The sequence below is a fragment of the Hemitrygon akajei genome, chromosome 9, assembly GCF_048418815.1.
Source record: "Hemitrygon akajei chromosome 9, sHemAka1.3, whole genome shotgun sequence".
Lineage (NCBI taxonomy): Eukaryota > Metazoa > Chordata > Chondrichthyes > Myliobatiformes > Dasyatidae > Hemitrygon > Hemitrygon akajei.
Window position 1 is genome coordinate 163,799,473 of NC_133132.1, and position 18,904 is coordinate 163,818,376.

The following is an 18,904-nucleotide window of genomic DNA, read 5'->3' on the forward strand; positions in this document are numbered from 1 at the left end:
ATCATATAAAAACAAATAAGCTAATGTATTTTACCAGCACTGTCACTCATTAGCCATGAACTTGCCTATTGACTTTCTAAACTGTTTTTGCAAAGCATGCTGCTGTCAACAAGTCATCTGAAAGCACTGTGGTTTCAACAGGACTTTTGTGCATTTCCTTAAGTAGACTGAAGAATGATTAATGAGAAGTCAGAAACCGAACTTAATATCAGTTAGAATATTTAATTGAATAACAAAATTGGAAAACAAAAGGGGTGACTGGAATAGACGGACATGAAAAATAAAAACAAAGTAAATAGAAGATATTTACCTTTAAAAAAAACTCTTAACAGAACAAATATGACTCCAAGCTTGTAAAAAGTCATTTGCAATGCCAAAGGTATTTCACAGCAATTAAGACATCATGTGGTTCAGCAGGTGGACAATTACCAACTCTTTCTGAGGTAAGTCAGTAAATTCATAGTAATCAAGGCATTTGATTGGCGAGACAATTTCTGGAGGATACTTCTAGACTTTAACTTAGCATGTGCATTACATAAACAGCAAGGATCATATTATAGCCCTTCCAAGAGCAAAACACTGAGGCTCTGCTAAATTAGATCATATAAATAAAACAGTACATTATTGAACTGTACTGAAGTGCAAATCTGCCTACCATTCATTACCCAATCAAAATCAAAATGGCAGGATACTGAAAAGTCTTGGAACCCACTTAAGTTTGATATTGAGGGATTCTGAGAGGGGGCTGGGGAAGCCAGAAAGAGGTGAAGAACTAAGTAACAAGAGATTTTAGATTGTGAGGAAAGGAGAATCAAACGTGATTAAGTGCTCAGAACCTTAGATTACCTTTTCCCCTGTACCCACCCCCTACCCCTGCCCCCACATCATAGCAGCAAAATAACTGACTGGAAAATAAATTACCTGGAAAACTAATATTTTTCTTGTCAAATGATTTTCCTACACAGAAAGCTGACAAATTGTCTGTATCAGCACCAGTCACAAACAAAATAGAATTCCATCAGTCCTTTCATTCCATTTAGTTCTAATCCTTAAAATACCTGAAACATTGTGTTGATCAAGTAGGTGGCTTTTTAACTTGAAATTGGTGCCTATAAACAGAATGTTCTTGTATTGTTATGCTAAGTAAAAGTTTGGATAGTTTTGTTTTGAAGACGCCATTAAGTTGTAAAACAGAAATCATGGTGGTGCTTTACATTTGTCATCATGTAAATACCTTTCAATATCACACATACACATATACACAAACACACACTCACTCACTCACTCCTGCACTATTCAGTTATGTGACAACATTTAATTACAAATTTGTGTAAAAGATAGTAAAAAGTTTTAACAAAGTAACAGATAGCTCAGTTATAAGCAAAATTGTTTGGTTAAAAAACATTAATTACAAATGCTATTATTTGCAATATCAGTAAGGTGGTTTTTAAAGTTAAACCTTTCTTTCAGCTTCATAATTGGTACTTGTTTTTCAGAAGGTCAAGAAAAAAGCTGACCAACATACATGCCTGGTTTTGAAATAAATATGTGGTCCACTTGAAAAAGTACAAAAAGATTTTAGCCTTCAAAAGCAGAGCTTTAAGATATGACCTCCGTTTGCTACATTAGCATCCATTTTGACGAAAGTTCACTGATCTGACATGGTAACTCTGCTTCTCTCTTCGCAGATGCTACCCAAACTGAAGGACATTTACAGCTTTTTCCACATTCTATTTGATGGTTTGTTCAGACCTGATCCTGAAAGGGAAGACATATTATTAGCCAGTTTTGATACCTTACACATAGGAATGCAAGCACTGAATGATAAGAAAAAAATGAACATGAAAAAACTTCCTAAAACTTCTATTTTCTTACAGACAAAAATCATATTAATATACTCAGTGACCAATTTATTAGATACACCTACTCATTAATGCAAATATCTAATCAGCTGATCCTGTGGCAGCAACTCAGTGAATAAAAGCATGTGGACATGGTCACGAGGGTCAGCTGTTCTTCAGACCAAACATCAGAGTGGGGAAGAAATGTAAGTGGGATTGAAGTGACTTTGACTGTGGAATGATTATTGGTGCCAAACGGGGTGGTTTGAGTACCTCAAAAATTGCTGATCTCCTGGGATTTTCACACACAAGTCTCTAGAGTTTACAGAGATTGGTGTGAAAAATAAAAAGCATCCAGTGAGCGGCAGGTCTCTGGGCAAAAACGCCTTGTTGATGAGAGAGATCAGAGAATGGCCAGGCTGATTCAAGGTGACAGGAAAGTGACAGCAACTCAAATAACCACGTGTTACAACAGTGGTGTGCAAAGAGCATTTTTGAACACACATGTCGAATCTTGAAGTAATGGACAACAGAAGCAGACGACCATGAACATACATTTAGTGACCACTTTATTAGGTACAGGACTTATGTGCTTTGTATCCTCCTTCAGAAATTTTGCAAGTAAATAGAACCCACAGAGATCATTATAATATATATAAATAATGCTCTTATCCGATTTTCAATTCCTATCCAATAACTCTGACTAGGGTATATAATCTCTGGTACCATAGCCAAGTGACTGATTTATGTACAATTCTGAATAATAAGCATCAACTCATATTCCTCCGGTACCTTATTTGTTCCTCTCTGCCTGCACCTGCTGTGCACCTCCTTTTTTCTTAAGTAGGGTGTCAATATCTCTCGAAAATCAAGGTTTTAATAATAAGAAATGCAAGAGAACATTCAAGGAGGAAATCAGCAAGGGTAAAAGAAGGCATGAGATTGCTCTAGCAGGCAAGGTGAAGAAGAATCCTAAGGGCTTTTCAGATATATTAAAAGCAGAAAAACAGCAAGGGACAAAATTAGTCCACTGGAAAATCAATGTGTGAAGCCGAAAGATATGGGATAGATCTTAAATTGATTTTTTTTTTGCATCTGTATTTACTTAGAAGCTCACCGAGTCTACAGAAGTGAGGCAAAGCAGCAGCGAGGTCATGGGCCCTATACAGATTACAGAGGAGGTGGTGTTTGCTGTCCTGAGGCAAATTAGGGTGGATAAATCCCCAGACCTGACAAGATGTTCCCTCAGACCCTGTGGGAAGTTAGTGCAGAAATTGCAGGGCCTCCAGCACAGTTATTTAAAACATCCTTAGCCATTGGTTAGGTGCCGGAGAATAGCTTATGTTGTCCTGTTGTTTCAGAAAGGCTCTAAGAATAAGTCAAGAAATTATAGGCTGGTGAGCCTGACATCAGTGGTGAGAAAGTTCTTGAAAGGTACGAGGGGTGATTGTTAAGTTTGTGGCCTAAGGTAGAGGAGATGAGTTATTGTTACAAAGAACAATACAGCACACAGGACATTCGGCCCACAATGTTGTGCCGACCCTTAAATCCTGCCCCCATATAAGCCTCCACCTTCAATTCTCCATATACCTGTCTAGTAGTCTCTTAAATTTCACTAGTGTATCTGCCTCCACTACTGACTCAGGCAGTGCATTCCACGCACCAACCACTCTCTGAGTAAAAAACCTTCCTCTAATATCCCCCCTGAACTTTCCTCCTCCTCCTACCTTAGTCATAGAACCATAAAACATTACAGCACAGAAACAGGTCTTTTGGCCCTTCTAGGCTGTGCCAAACCATTTTTCTGCCTAGTCCCACTGACCTGCACCTGGGCCATATCCCTCCAAACCCCTCTCATCCATATACCTGTCTAAGTTTTTCCTAAATGTCAAAAGTGAGCCCGCATTCTCCACTTCATCTGGCAGTTCATTTCACACTCCCACCACTCTCCACGAACACGAAGTCCACGAACTTATCAATCACCCCCAATGAGTTAACTTCAAACTTTCTACATAATCACTCAAAGAGTTTAACTGCAAGTGCATGTAACGAGAGCTGTATAACTCATCTCCTTTTATCTTAGGCCACAAACTCATCGATCACCCCTGCTGTGGACACTTTCTGGAGGTCCAAGATCCGTATGCTCCACGACCACTGGACACTAGTGTGTAAATGTAGGAGGGGACTATGGTGAAAAATAAATGTGCTAAGTTTTCTAAAACTGACTCCTTCTGCCTTAAGCCACGAACATCAATCACCCCTCGTATTCTAACAGACTGGATATAGAAGTATTTGGACAGATAGCGTCCAATTAAGGATAGTCAAAATTGGCACTGTGCATGGTAGGTCGTGTCTAACCAATCGTACAGTTGAGGAGGTTACCAGGAAAGTTGATAAAGGCAAGGCAGTGGATGTTAGCAAGGCATCTGACAAGGTCCCACATGGGAGGTTGGTCAAGAAGATTCAGTCGTTTGGCACTCAAGATTAGGTAGAAACTTGGATTAGACATTGGTTTGAGGACGAAGCCAGAGAGTGGTAGTAGAGGGTTGCCTATCTGACTGCAGACTTGTGACTAGTGGTGTGCTGCAGGGATCAATCCTGTGTACTTTGTTGTTTGTGTCATCTCTATCAATGATCTTGATGATATTGTGGTTAACTGGATCCGCAAATTTGCAGATGACACCAGTGTTGGGGGGGGGGGGGGGTGTAGCGGATAGCGAGGAAAACTATCAAAACTTGCAGTGGGATCTGAACCAGCTGGAAAAAATGGGCTGAAAAATACAGATAGAACTTGATTCAGAAAAGCTCGAGGTGTTGCACTTAGGTAGGACCAACCAGGGTACGTAGGTCTTAGACAATAAATGATAGGGCACTTGAGGAGCGTGGTAGAACAAAGAGAACTGGGAATACAGATCCATAACTCACGGAAAGTGATGTCACAATTCGATAGGGTCATAAAGAAAGCTTTTGGCACAATGACCTGGGAATTTAAGTTATAATTGCATAAGACAAGGGTGAGGCCTAATCTGGAGTATTGTGTGTAGTTTTGATACAGGAAAGATGTAAATAAGATTAAAAGAGTACAGAGAAAATTTACAAGGATGTTGCCAGGATTTGAGGACCAGAGTTATAGGGAAAGGTTTATTAGGTTAGGAGTTTATTCCCTGCAATGTAGAAGATTGAGGAAGAGTTTACAGAGGTATACCTAGTTATGAGGGGTATAGATCGGGGTAAATGCAAACAAACTTTTTGGGTGAATGAGACTACAACTAGAGGTCAGGGATTAGGGATGAAAGGTAAAATGCTTAAGGGGAACATGAGGAGGAACTTCTTCACTCAGAGAGTGCTGGGAACGTGCTGTCACCGTAAGTGGTGGATGTGGGTTTGATTTCAACACTTAAGAATCTGGATAAGTACATGGATGCAAGGGTTATGGAGAGCTGTGGTCCAGATGAAGGTCAATGGGACTAGGTAGATTAATGGTTTGGCATGCACTAGATGGGGTAAAGGGCCTGTTTCTGTGTTATAGTTTTCTATGACTAACTGGTAATGAAGCAGCAGACTAATGCTCAGCCATTCTTCCACAACCTAAAAACACTACAACATCCAGTGGAGGACAACAGATAGGTCAGAAGCTGGAAGCCCTGTAACAGCTACCTCCTGTAGTTACCGCACTCGTATTAGTATGTGGCTTCAACTTCAAAAACAATGAAGACATTTAACATTATCTTCCAATTATTCAAAAGCAGTCAGATGAAGTACCAAGCATGCAGCACCTAGCCCTCAATTAAATTCAACAAAAGAGTTTAGTCCCTTTGCTTTTCACTTGTGTCAAGTTATCTCCAACAAATGTTATTAATTTCAAATACTAACTTACCCCTTTGCATCAGTTATGTCTGTGTTGCTATCTTTAGATATGTCTTCCTCTTTGGTATCTGAAAACAGTTCAAACATTATTAGATTCTGAAGAAATTTAGAGAAAGGAAATTTAAATATGCTCTTGATGGTATGTGGTACTTGCAACTACTTTCAGTCTCCAAAGTGCTATCAAATAATTGTTTTCATAAAAAATACATTTTATTGCAAAGGAACTACAGTTCTCAATCTGTATGAAAACTAAATGCTGCCATTTTCCTTCACAGCATAAATCGAGAAAACTTTCTTCAGCTAATAGATAACTAATAAATTGTAATTCAAATGATTTACACTTCAAGGGGAAAAGATGATTTACCTCACAAGCATAAAGATTATCACAAAAGCAAAAGAAATCTACCCTAATATCTTTGGATATCCTAGAGCGTAACATAGAATCACAACCTTGTTACAGTTTATGACAGGAATTTGGCCCATCTTTTCTTTGATGATTCTCTATCTGCACCACATTCTAGTTCCAAGTAGCAGCACCTTCTCTGTTGCCTGCAATTTTCTCTCCAGCATGCATGTATCCAGTTCCCTCAAAGATAAGACAAGATGGGCCGAATTGCTCTCATATAATCTGATCATCATCTCATATTCCAATTTATGTTACAAACAAGTGCCGCTTACATCAGTTTTAATTCTCTTCCTCTTTATCTTAAACCTGTACTTCTAATTCTCAAACACTTTACCTGAGGGAACACCCACTTATTATATACTCTCATTGTTCTATCAAATCTTCCTTCAGCCTTCCTTTCTCCAAAGGAAATCACCCCAGCCTGTCTAATTTATCCTTGTAACTGTGGATCTCCATCTCAAGAAACATTCCTATAGATCTTTACTGAATTTTCTCCATTGTTTTTAGCCCATTAAGACATTGGAGCAGAACCAGGTTATTTGGCCTATCAAGTCTACTCTATCATTCCATCACGGCTGATTTATTTTTCTTCATAACCCCATTCTTCTGCCTTCTCCCCATAAACTTTCCTGCCTTACTAATTAAGAACCTATCAACTTCCACTTTAAACCTATCCAATGACCTGGTCCCCACAGCCGTCTGTGGCAATGAAGTCCACATATTCACCACTACCTGGCTAAATAATTTCCTCATTATCTCTGTTCTAAAGGGAGTCCTTCTATTCTGAGGATGTGCCCACTGGTCCTTGACACATCCCACTATCGGAAACATCCTCTCCATGTCCACTTATCTAGGCCTTTCAATGGAGGTCTTCACATCCTTTCTATAATGTGGTGAGCAGAATTCCATAATTCTCCAGTTGAAGCTCAACCAGTGTTTTATAAGATTCAGCAGAATTTCCCTGCACTCTCATTCTTTGTCTCTATTGATAATATTTCAAGAACAGCATGCTTAATCATTTCTTTGGACTGGATAAGATCAGTCGTTTAATAATGTGTGCAATTTCTAGACAATCACTATTCATTTAGGTACTTGTCTACTTGAGAATTTTCAGAAATATACCTTCAGTTTCCCTTCGCATTAGTGAGCTGACAGTCTCCTTTAGTAGTGTTATTTGAGGAACAAATGTTATCAAGACATTTTCTAGAAACATCCAGGGATACACCTTGCATCAAAAGAAAAGGTCAGTAGGCAGAGGAGGTGGGGTGCCTCTGTTGGTACAAAATGAAATCAAATCCTTAGAAAGAGGTGACACAGGATCAGAAGATGTAGAATCCTGTTGGGTAGAGTTAAGAAGCTGCAAGGGTAAAAAGACTCTGATGGCAGTTGTATACAGGCCTCCAAATAGTAGCCATGATGTGGGTATGAATTACAAAGGGAGATAGAAAGGGCAATGTTATGATAGTCATGGGGGATTTAATATGTAGGTAGATTGAGAAAATCAGGTTGGTCCTGGATCCCAAGAAAAGGAATTTGTAGAATACTTACAAGATGGCTTTTTAGAGCAGCTTGTGGTTGAGCGTTCCAGGGGAAAGGCAATTCCGGATAGGGTGTTGTGAAACGAACCAGATTTGATTAGGGAATTTAAGGTAAAGGAACCCATAGGAAACAGTGATAATAATATTATAGAATTCACCCTGCAGCTTGAGAGGGAGAAGATAAAGTCAAATGTACCAGAATTACAGTGGAGTAAAGGGAACTACAGAGGCATAAGAGAGGAGTTGACCAAAGTTGATTGGAAGGGGACACCATAAGGGATGATGGCAGAACAACATGGCTGTAGCTTCTGGGGTCAATTCGGGTAGATACATCTCCAAAATGAATAAGTATTCTAAAGGAAGGATGAGGTGACCATGGCTGACAAGGGAAGTCAAAGACAGCATGAAAGCAAAAGAAAGGGCAAATTATAGAGGATTGAGAAGCTTTTAAAAACCAACAGAAGGAAACCAAAAAAGCCATCAGGAGAAAAAAAGATGAAATATGAAGGGAAGCTAGCCAATAATATAAAAGAGGATACAAAAACTATTTTCAAATATATAGAGTAAAATAAGCTGAGAGTGGATATTGGAACTCCTGGAAAATGACACTGGTGGGATAGTAATGGGTGAACAATAAAATGGCAGAGGAATTTAATGTATTTTGTGTTGGTGTTCACAATAGAAAGCACTAGCAGTATGCCAGAAATCCAAGAGTGTCAGTGGGCAAAAGTCAGAAGTGCAAAGGGACTTGGGAATCCTGTGCAGGACACCCTAAAGGTTAACTTGCAGGTTGAGTCATTGGTAAGGAAGGCAAATGCAATATTCACATTCATTTCAAGACGACTAGAATATAAGAGCAAGGATGTGATGCTGAAGCTTTATAAGGCATTGGCCAGACTGCACTTGGGAGTATTCTGAGCAGTTTGGGCCCCTTATCTAAGATAAGTTGTGCTGGCATTGGAGAGGGGTCCAGAGGATACTTACAAAAATGATTCTGGGAATGAAAAGGTTAACATATGAGAAGCATTTTAACGGCTCTGGGACTGCACTTGCTGAAGTTTAGAAGATTGAGGATGGTATGGGGGAAGCTCATTGAAAGCTATTGAATATTGAAAGGTCTGGATAGAGCAGAAACAGGGAGGATGTTTCCTGTAGTGGATGAGTCTAGGACTAGAGGGCACAGCCTCAGACTAGAGGGTCGTCCATTTAGAATAGAGGAGGACTTTTATAGCCAGAGGGTAGTGAATCTGTGGAATTTATTGCCACTGAAGGCTGTGGAGGCCAACACATTGAGTATATTTAAAGTGGAGGCTGATAGGTTCTTGATTAGTTGGGGCATCAAAGGTCACATGGAAAAGGAAGGAGAATGGGGAAACAAATCAGCCACGATAGAATGGTGGAACAGACTCAATGGGTAGAATTTCTTAATTCTGTTCTTTTATCTTATAATCTTACAGTTAAAACCTCTGCTTCAAAGTATTAGTAAAAGACGCAAGAGACTGGAGATGCTGGAATCTCTCCTGTCAAATAATAGCCATGTCTCCTCTATGTCCTCACACCTGATTCAAGTTTCCAACCTGAAATACCAACAACTACCTTCCCTCACAGCCCGCACAGATACTCCTCAACCTGCTGAGTTCCTCCAACCAATTATCAGACTTCTTAACATCCATATGAGGAAACAGGGAAGATTTAGGTTTATCACTAATGTTGTGAACTTGATGGGCTGAGTGGCCTACCACAGTCATATGAAAATTAACAAAATAAGTCTGGAAAGTAACCACAGCAGTAATGCATCCATCTTGCTTGATATTGCAGATCGAACCTGCCTCTGCCTTTGCACTCGCCCACACTTATTTTATAAATAGATATTAAAAATTAAAATTAATTCTGACAACAAATCATGATAATTAGAGCACAAATGGCAATTCAGCAATAATGCTTATACAAACTAAGTAACTGGATCAATATTTTCCAATTTCAGTTACCTGCACCTTCTTTGTATCTTTTGCTTTCTTTCTTTTCTAGTAATTGTCTGACGCCCATTTAAACAGACCCAATAGTCCAGATTAAGTCTGCTGGGGGGTAGCAATACAAGCAGCAACTGGCACAGATGGCCTTCCAACACTCAACATTATCTTAACTTAAGACCATAAGACATAGGAGCAGAATTAGGCCATTCTGCCTGATAATTCTCCTCTGCTATTCCAATTTGGGTCATCAATCATCCCTCTCAACCCCATTCTCCTGCCTTCTCCCCGTCACCTTTGACACCCTTACAAATCAAGAACCCATCAACCTCTGTTTTAAACGTACCCAATGACTTGGCCTCCACAGGCATCTATGGCAATGAATTTCACAGCATCACCACCCTCTAGGTAAAGAAATTCCTCCTCATCACTGTTCTAAAGGGACTTCCTTGTACTCTGAGTCCTAGACTCCTCCACTATAGGAAACATCTCCTCCGTATCCACTCTAAGCATTTCAATATTCTGTATGTTTTAATTAGATTCCCCTCATTCTTCCAAACTCCAGCAAGTACAGGCTCAAAGCTCCTCATACATTAACTCCTTCATTTGCAAGATCATTTTCGTGAACTTCCTTTGGATCCTCTCCAATGCCAGTGCATCCTTTCTTAGCTAAGGAGCCCAAAATACTCCAAGTACGGTCTGACCAGTGCCTTATAAAACCTCAGCATTACATCTTCACTGTTATGTTCTAGGTCTCTTGAAATTAATGTTAACATTGCATTATGCCACAGGTCAGGTATCAATGCATCTGACCCCACACTTTATGGCTGGGCTCATCAATGACTCCAGAAGCAGCTCCAAAAATCAGAGAAGGCTGCATGCATTTCACATCCAGCCTTCTATTCATTTAAATAGTTTATCACCCTTAATTTAAAAATTCCCTGGGTATATTCCTAGCTGTCTCCCTACAATTAAATTTCTAGCATTTTTATTTACTTTATATTAATATTTTCACTAATTTGTAGTAGGTTCATAGATTTGTAAAACCTGATTACACAATTATTAGTTATATAATTAACAAAAATCATTTAAACAGCCTTTGATAGATAAATTAACAGAGTGAAATATAGCTGTGTCAGCAGATAGAGGCCAGAACTGTCCTGTGGTGGGACCCCAAACTTCACCTCCTGAGGTTTGGTCTTACCGTATACTTTTGTCTTGCAGTCTACTTTGAGCTCATTGAAAGTCTGAACACGTAGGCATTGAGGGAAAAACCTTCTTATATACGTACAGTACATATATTTGAATTCTACACATTTGAGTTGTTTTTATCTTTGAGTACTCACCTAGTTTTCTCTCTTCTGGTTCTTTCTTTTCTTCAATTCTCGCTCGTTTAGTACATTTCTTGTGGTGTGTAATATTTCTTCGGCCTCCTTCCCCTTCATCTTCAGAGTCAGAAAATTCTTCATCACGTGCTATTCGCTTATCAGATGCTCGGACTGCAATTGAACAAATACGATCAACTGCCCCAGTTCTATATCAATATATTTTTAGTATCCTTTCAAATAAACATTTAAATATATATGCAAAAGAAAAACCTTTTATTGCACTCCTTTTACAAACCCAAAGCACTTTTTGGACACTTCAAATTATTCAGTAAACAATAATTTTTAATGAAGTTCATTTCAACTTGTTCCAATCATACAATTTGCCTGTAAAATCTTCCGATGTTCTCTCATAGCTTGTCATCGTAGGAAACTACATCTTGCTGCCAGTTAAGTAGTACTTTAATAATTAAAACAATTAAACATTTAAAATAAAAGGCACTTCTATGTATAAGTAACCCAAATTCTTCAGTGCAACTAATGCAAGTGTTACTGTATGCTTAACATTCTGATTAGCATAATTTACCCTCGGTCAAATAATTTATGAATTTGTACATCTCACCCCAAATAAGATATTCCTCTCCATTGATGCTGCCCAACTTTATGAGTTCCTCTAGTACATCCTCTCGATGCTGAGTTCCTCCAGCATCTGCAGAATTTCTTGTGTTTATACTAGGGCGTGTCGCTGGTTTCAAAATTGTTAATCTAAGAACTAAGCTATCTTTCATAGATTTATGTCACATTTTATACTCTAAGTCTTCATTCTTGTAACACTTCTTATTCTTTAACAAAAAATGAATGAAAAAAGGACCCTAAATAACTTGTCCTTTCTGTACTACAGTTGGTTAACATTTCAAGCCAAACCTTTCAATCAAAACCTTTCCAGTGTGTAGAACTCAGTACACAGCCACATGAAGCATTTTATTTTGGGGAAAAGACTTTTCTTTTCAGCATCTAAAAGCTGAAAAGCAGTAATCAAATCCCTAATACATTAAACCAAAGTATACCTTTTACTTCTGGATACCTCATGTACACTGTAAGCACTGTTGCAGTATTCATAAGTTTTAACTGTACACTTCTAGAAACTAAACAACAGCATACAACGGTTGCATACATGTACCACAACTTGTATGAACAGGAATTGGAAAACAGAATATTCCTGGGTGATGTAGATCTCTTGGGAGAATACTTTCCTTTTGCACATTCAACCTGAAGGTGGCTGCACTTTCAACAATTCAGGTTCCTTGCTACCGCAGACTGCCTTTTTGTGTCCATCGCTTTGAAGTATAACTCCTCTTCAAAGGAATTCTTTTTTAAATCTTTCTTTTGCATCTCCATCTTGGATTTTTTTTATCTGGTTATGATTCTCTGGACACTTATGATATGATCATCAGGGCCTGTCTTCTACCCATCTGAGATATTTATCAGAAGTAATGCCTATATAGGGCCCTTTGCATTGTCAATGATCCCTCCCATCTGTCCTACAATCTCTTCGACCCCCTACTATCAGGCAGGATGTACTGTGGCCTAGGACAAGAACTGTTAGGATGGAAATCAGCTTCTTCCACCACCCCCCAGCCCCCTAACGCCACCCCAGGTGTGAGACTACTGAACTCTCTGCCACCAACCAGGTCTCATCACGAATGAACGCAATTGTAAAATGTAGGTGGACTACTACTAACTTGAAATTCGTTTGTCAGGATCTCCCTCCTCTTCTTCGCCACTGTTTTCCTGAATAGCATCTTCGGGGATTGCCTGCATTTGGACACCAGGAGCATGTGGTAGCATGCGTAGGTTTTCAAATAAACGCAGTCTGTGAAAAGACAAATTATACAAATACTAAATTACTTCAAGAATAACCGAACAATTTTAAAGGCAACAGAAACAACTACCGTTTAATATTGTGGCAGCCACAGAAAAGAAACAAGACAGTTATGGAAAAAGGATAAGGTTGACCCTCAAATTAATGTACTAAATTGGGGGTAAATCTTTTAAAAGAGATCTTTTAAAAGAGATTTAGTAAGAGTTTGTGACCAACATGTTACAGTAAGGTTGAAAGTTAAAAATGGCAAGATTAGGGAATCTTGAATGATAAAGGATATGCATCAGAAATAAAAGGAAAGATGACAGGTATAAGCAACTGAAATTGAGCAAGTGTCTTGAAAGTGAAAGGGAACTCAGGGAATAAACTAAGAAGGTGAAAAAGGGTCATGAGATATCCTTTGCAGATAAGATTACTCTCTAAATATTAAAGCAGCTTGAGTGCAACTAGAGAAAGAATAAAGCCAGAGGGTTTGGGGCAAGGTGAATACCTTTAATCTCTCTTCATTCAGGACAGGGACTTAAAATACAGTGAGTTCAGGGAGGGCCTGTCTGCAGTATTAAGATGGGGGAGATGATAGATATCACGTAAAACATAAAAGTTGATAAATTCCCAGGATGTATGAAATCTATCGTAGAATACCATTGGAAGTAAGAAAAGAGAAAGCTTGGGCCCCAGCAGAGATTTCTGCTTTATGTTAGTCATTGATGATGCATCAGAATACCACAGAACAGTACAGCACAGTATGGACCCTTTGGCTCATGACGTTGTGCCACCCTTTTAATTTACTCCATAATCAATTAATTCCTTCCCTCTAACCCATCCCATAACCCTCTTACCATGTGCCTACCTAAGGGTCTCTTAAATGTTCCTAATATATTTGCCACTCTCAGTAAACGTGGAAGAGCAGAGAATGAATCTTTTTTTGCCTATACTGAATTCAGAGTGTAATTAGTTCAACTAAAACATCACAGTACAATCTAAACTGAGAATCAATAAGTAAATTACTGGTGAGCAAGAACAGTGAAGGACACCTTCAACTAATCTTCCAAAATAGACTGATGGAATTTGATCAGTTTTCTGTTTACAGGATATATCTGGCTTAATTGCAAGTAAATGTCAATATTATTGTCCTACTGTTGTACCTTGGATGGACTGAGCAAAATATTAAGTTCTATAGACAATCCTCAATCATTTCTTCATATGTAGTGAACGGAACTGGGTAAAATCAAAGCTCTTACAGCCTGAGCCAAATCATCCATATGACACATCTGATAGAAGATCACAACTACTTCAAGTGCCTCATCGATGCATAGGTTGAAAACACAAGAGATTCTGCAGATGCTGGAAATCCAGGGTAACACATCCAACACTGGAGGAACTTAATAGGTCAAGCAGCAACTTTGGAATGGAAGAAGCAGTAGATGTTTTGTGCTAAGTCCCTTCACCATGACTGAAAAGGAAGGGATAAGTCAGAATAGGTATTTGGGGCAGGTTGCCAAGAGTGAAGCTGGTAGATCTGGGATGAATACATTTTATTTGACATACAAAATGCCTTGTAACGTGATGATGGATGTTCCTCATTATAAAAATAGCAATTTTCCACCTCGAGTTGTGCTGGGCACTTGTATGACAGTTACTGGCAGAATTGCTTTTGAAAGGAAGAATGATGTGGATAACATCACTTACGTTTAACGTTAGAAATAGTTTGCTCGCCATCTGTCATGGATCAGTTCTGGCAACAATGTCCCTCAGTATCTGGCCAACTTAGTTATCAGTCATGAATAAAGAAGTCTATTCCAACCACCCATCCAGTGCATTCTGCCCTGGACTACTCTCAGCGCTTCTTCCAAACATGGGAAAGTTCTGATTCACAAATGGAATGAATCAGTGTACTGGAGCCAGTATTCTGGTTACCCCCCACCCCCACATTCCAAGACACAGGGTTAGTAAACTGGGAGCATGCACGATGGATCCTGCAAGCTGCCCTCAGCACACCCTCAGACTGCACTGATCATTTACGCAAATAGCATATATCACTATGCTTTAACGAACATATGACAAATAAAGGCAACCTTTGATCTTAAATCACCAGTGGCTTTTTTTTTAGCCATATTTCACCTGAAGCTCCAGTAACGTTACCTTGAGTCAACAATAAAGAAATGCAAAGCCAAAAGCTACAATTATTTGCAAGGGGAAGGACATACCAAGGGATTATGAAGTTACTATCATTCTGAGCTCACAGCAGCAGTTTGTTGATTGAATGGACTTTGAGATGCTCTCCCAATTTAGACACAGGCGCTAACTGCTCGGGACATGGATTTGCAAGATCAAACTGACTTGAGTGCACTTCGGGTCCTCAACCTAGTTTCATTACGTTTTGACACAACCGAGAGGCCTGCAAGAGCATTTCAAAATGCAGTCAAGACCCAAATAACTGCTATGGCTCCAGAGTCACATATTAGCCAGATCAATTTCGCGTGGCAGATCTCTGGGAGGTTTTATGATCATAATTACTGACTACAACTGTTAAAAAAAAGTTTATTCAAATGATCAATTCCCAGATGCCATAGTGGGATGTGAAGTTATTCTTCCAGACATTTATTGTCTCTTTGAATTACCAATCCAGTAACTAGTGCATTATTTTACCAAATCCAAGCTGGAGGAGCATTTAGAGATATAGAGTGATAGACAAGTACAGCACAGCAACTGACCCTTCAGCCCATCTAGTCTGTGGCTAACCATTTAAACTGCCTACTCCCATTGACCTTCACCGGAACCATTTCCCTCTATACCTCAACCATCTATGTACCTTCCAAAATTCTCTTAAACCTTGAAATTGGACCTGCAAGCACCACTTGTACTGGCAGTTTATCCTGCACTCTCATGACTCCCTAAGTGAAGAAGCTCCCCTCATGCTTCCCTTAAACCTCTCATCTTTCACCCTCTACCCATGACCTCTGGTTGTAGTTCCACCTAACTTCAGTGGAAAAAGCCTGCTTGCATTTACCCTGTCTGTATCCCTCATAGTTTTGTTTCTTACCTTCAGAGCTTCATCAATTATGGCTACCCCTTCAGCTGACATGTCCCTAAACCTGGAAATCCTTCTATAATTCTTTCAATTTCTCAGACCTTTATTCTTACAATCCTACATTGATCAAAACTCCAATTAAGACATTAAAGATACAACATGGCATCTTTGATGTCCATTTCGGTCTGCTTTACTATTAATTATAAATTGCAGACACTATTCATTTGAAGGGAAGATGCAGAAAACTTAGACACGGCCACCTTCCACAAACAGAATATTTAAAAACAAATTGAGCGAGGATTAAATAGGGACAGCACGGTGGTGTAGCTAGCTGAGTGGCTGCCATACAGAGCCAGAAAGACGGGTTATCCCAGTCCTGACCTCGATCAATGTTTATGTGGAGTTTGCATGTTCTCTCTACCATGGCATCTAGGTCCTGAAAACAGAATACTGGGAGTTAGGAAGAAAGCTGAGAAGCAGGACCTCAAGGGTAGTAATCTCGGGATTGCTGTCTGTGTCACACAACAATGAAGACGGGAATAAAATGAGGTGGTGAATAAATGTGTGGCTGAAGAATTGGAGCAAGGGAAAGGGATTCAGATTTCTGGATCATTGGGACCTCTTCTGAGGCAGGTGTGACATGTACAAAAGGGATGGGTTCACTTGAATCTGAGGGGGACCAATATCCTTGCAGGTAGGTTTGCTGGAGCAGTTGGGAGTGGTACGGGGATGGGAACCAGTATGATAGAGCTGAGGATGAGCCAGCAGGTTTAAAGTAGATGATGTAATGTAATATGAATGTAAGGAAGGACAAGCCAATGACAGAGCAAAGAAAAGTGCAGACAGAACAAAGAGTTGAGTTGTACCACAGAGGCAAAATTCATAAGGGCAAAGAATGCAAGACTGAAGGTGCTATATTTAGATGCACGTAGCATTAGGAATAAGGTGGACCAATTAGGAGAATGGGCAAAGAGCTGGCAGATGGAATAGTGTCATGAATGTGCTGAGGTTGAAGAGGGTTCAAAGTACAAAGGGCCTCCCCTCCCACCTAGGGCACCAAAGTTAACCCACCTTCCCTTTTCAATAGTACTATGTGGATTTCTTTTTATACTAATCTGAGAGAAAAGTGACCTTATCTTAACATCTCATCAGACAATTCACACAGTTCAGGCAGTCCAGCAGTCTTACAGTAATGCATCAAAGTGTCAGCCATTTGGGCAAGTCAGTTCTGTTAACTCAACTTTTCAGAACTGACACATTACAAGACCTTTAACAATATTCCCAAGGAAAAATACTTGAAATGGTGCTCATTTAATATTTAAGGGTTTAAAGATAGAAGTCATATACTGAAAGACAAGTAGGGAGATGAAAGCTGTTAAAATGCTGATGTGTTTAGAGTGAGCATGTTTCTCCAGAGAATGGAATCAATAAACAGTTCATTAATGAACAAACACAACGTCTGTTGTAATCACAAAAGTTCAGCACTAGGGACTGAGTAGGAAGCTCAGTGAAGTTCTGCTCATACTTGTAAACAGAGATAGCAGAAACCCCAGCAATTTATCCCATCAGTTTTTGGATTAGAATGTGCATACTCAATCACGCGAAGTCAAGTAGGAATGGCTAGTAGCTTTCTAATTGCAAAGTAGAAAAAAAATGTAGTGTTCATTAATTTGTATTGTGCAAAGGCAAGTCTTTGAACTGAAGTAAGCAACATTAGACATAATGATTAGTACCCAAGTGTGCCTCAGCAACTATCTTTTCAACTCGCTTGGCAAATATTCAAATTTCTAGCTTGGACCAAAAAGAAATATTATCTTAACAGACTGATTATGCATAATTTTATTTTTGACTATTCAAGCACACAAGTTACTCATGGTACCTGTGTACTCAAGGGGATTTCTACAGCAAAACATAAACTGTGAAAAATTACTTTTAGATACACAATGCTTAACTTTCTCCCATTTTACCGAAGTAATTCAGGAAATTGCTTGCATTATTTAAAAAAATGATATTTAAAATTGAAATTTTACTAATGTAATTTTTGCACTACTTATTCAACAATTTAATATATATTCATACTATAATTCACAGATTTTCCTCCCTCTATTATTATGTATTGCATTGTACTGCTGCCACAAAGTTAACAAATTTCATAACATTTGCCGGTGGTATTAAACCTGATTCTAATTTAAAGTTGTTTATTGAGTCATAAATTGATATAGTAAATGAAATGAAAGAAGTAGTGATAGATTCAAAAACCTAAATACCTCCTAAATCTGAAAGACCATTGTCTCAGGCAATGCAAAAATACATTGTCGATTTGCAAATTAATTGGATATATCTAAGTTAAGACCTACCAATATCTGTTTCTCACTTTATTATCCATTATTCGGTGTCTATTATCAGAAGCTTTTTACATTAACTAGTACTAGATCAAGAGATTGCTGTATCATGACAGTGCATTACCTTGCATACTTTAAAATTTTAATTTCACAGCGTGTATAGCTCCCTGCCCAAAAAAGTTAGCAGATCTAAAAGCTTGGAGGGTTTGGGTGCCAAGGAGGTGGATAATGTAATCTGAAGAATGGAGATTTGAGGAACTTCAGAAATAGCTTTCACCTAAAGTCAATACGGCCAACACTGGAATTTAGGATTCATCCTCTGTGCTTTTGACCTACTGTAAGATTACAATACTTACTTAATTTTTTCCATATATTCCAGTGTGTTCTGGTTCATCATATTGGAAGGACTGATGTGTAGCTTGAAGTCTGGCCCAAAGTACTCAAAATAGTCATTATATGGTAATTCTAATGTAGGAAAATAAGAATACAAGTTTTAGATTACGAGAGCATCTAAAATACATGAGAACATTACTAATGAAATATTCATATGATTATTTAATAACAAGGGTAAAGAAGGAATTCTTTTGTACTGCAGGAATATAACTGAGGACCAAATAAGCTGTGCTAAATTTGATATGAAAAACAGGAGAAATATTGTGGATGGTAGAAATCTGAATTGACAACAGAAAATGCTAGATACAC

The 18,904-nt window shown here is 38.8% G+C and overlaps 1 protein-coding gene across 1 annotated transcript in view; it reads right to left on the reverse strand.

Moving 5' to 3' along the window:
• Window positions 1-202: 202 nt before the first annotated feature.
• Window positions 203-18,904, reverse strand: part of LOC140733713 (histone deacetylase 2-like) — a 71,136-nt gene continuing 52,434 nt past the window's right edge. Inside the window, exons 10-14 of the mRNA XM_073057417.1 lie at window positions 18,559-18,667; window positions 12,690-12,820; window positions 10,969-11,121; window positions 5,719-5,776; window positions 203-1,758 (exon numbers count right to left, since the gene is read on the reverse strand). Coding sequence (XP_072913518.1) covers window positions 1,731-1,758; window positions 5,719-5,776; window positions 10,969-11,121; window positions 12,690-12,820; window positions 18,559-18,667 — 479 coding nt within the window. The 3' untranslated portion in view covers window positions 203-1,730. The remainder of the gene's footprint in view (window positions 1,759-5,718; window positions 5,777-10,968; window positions 11,122-12,689; window positions 12,821-18,558; window positions 18,668-18,904) is intronic.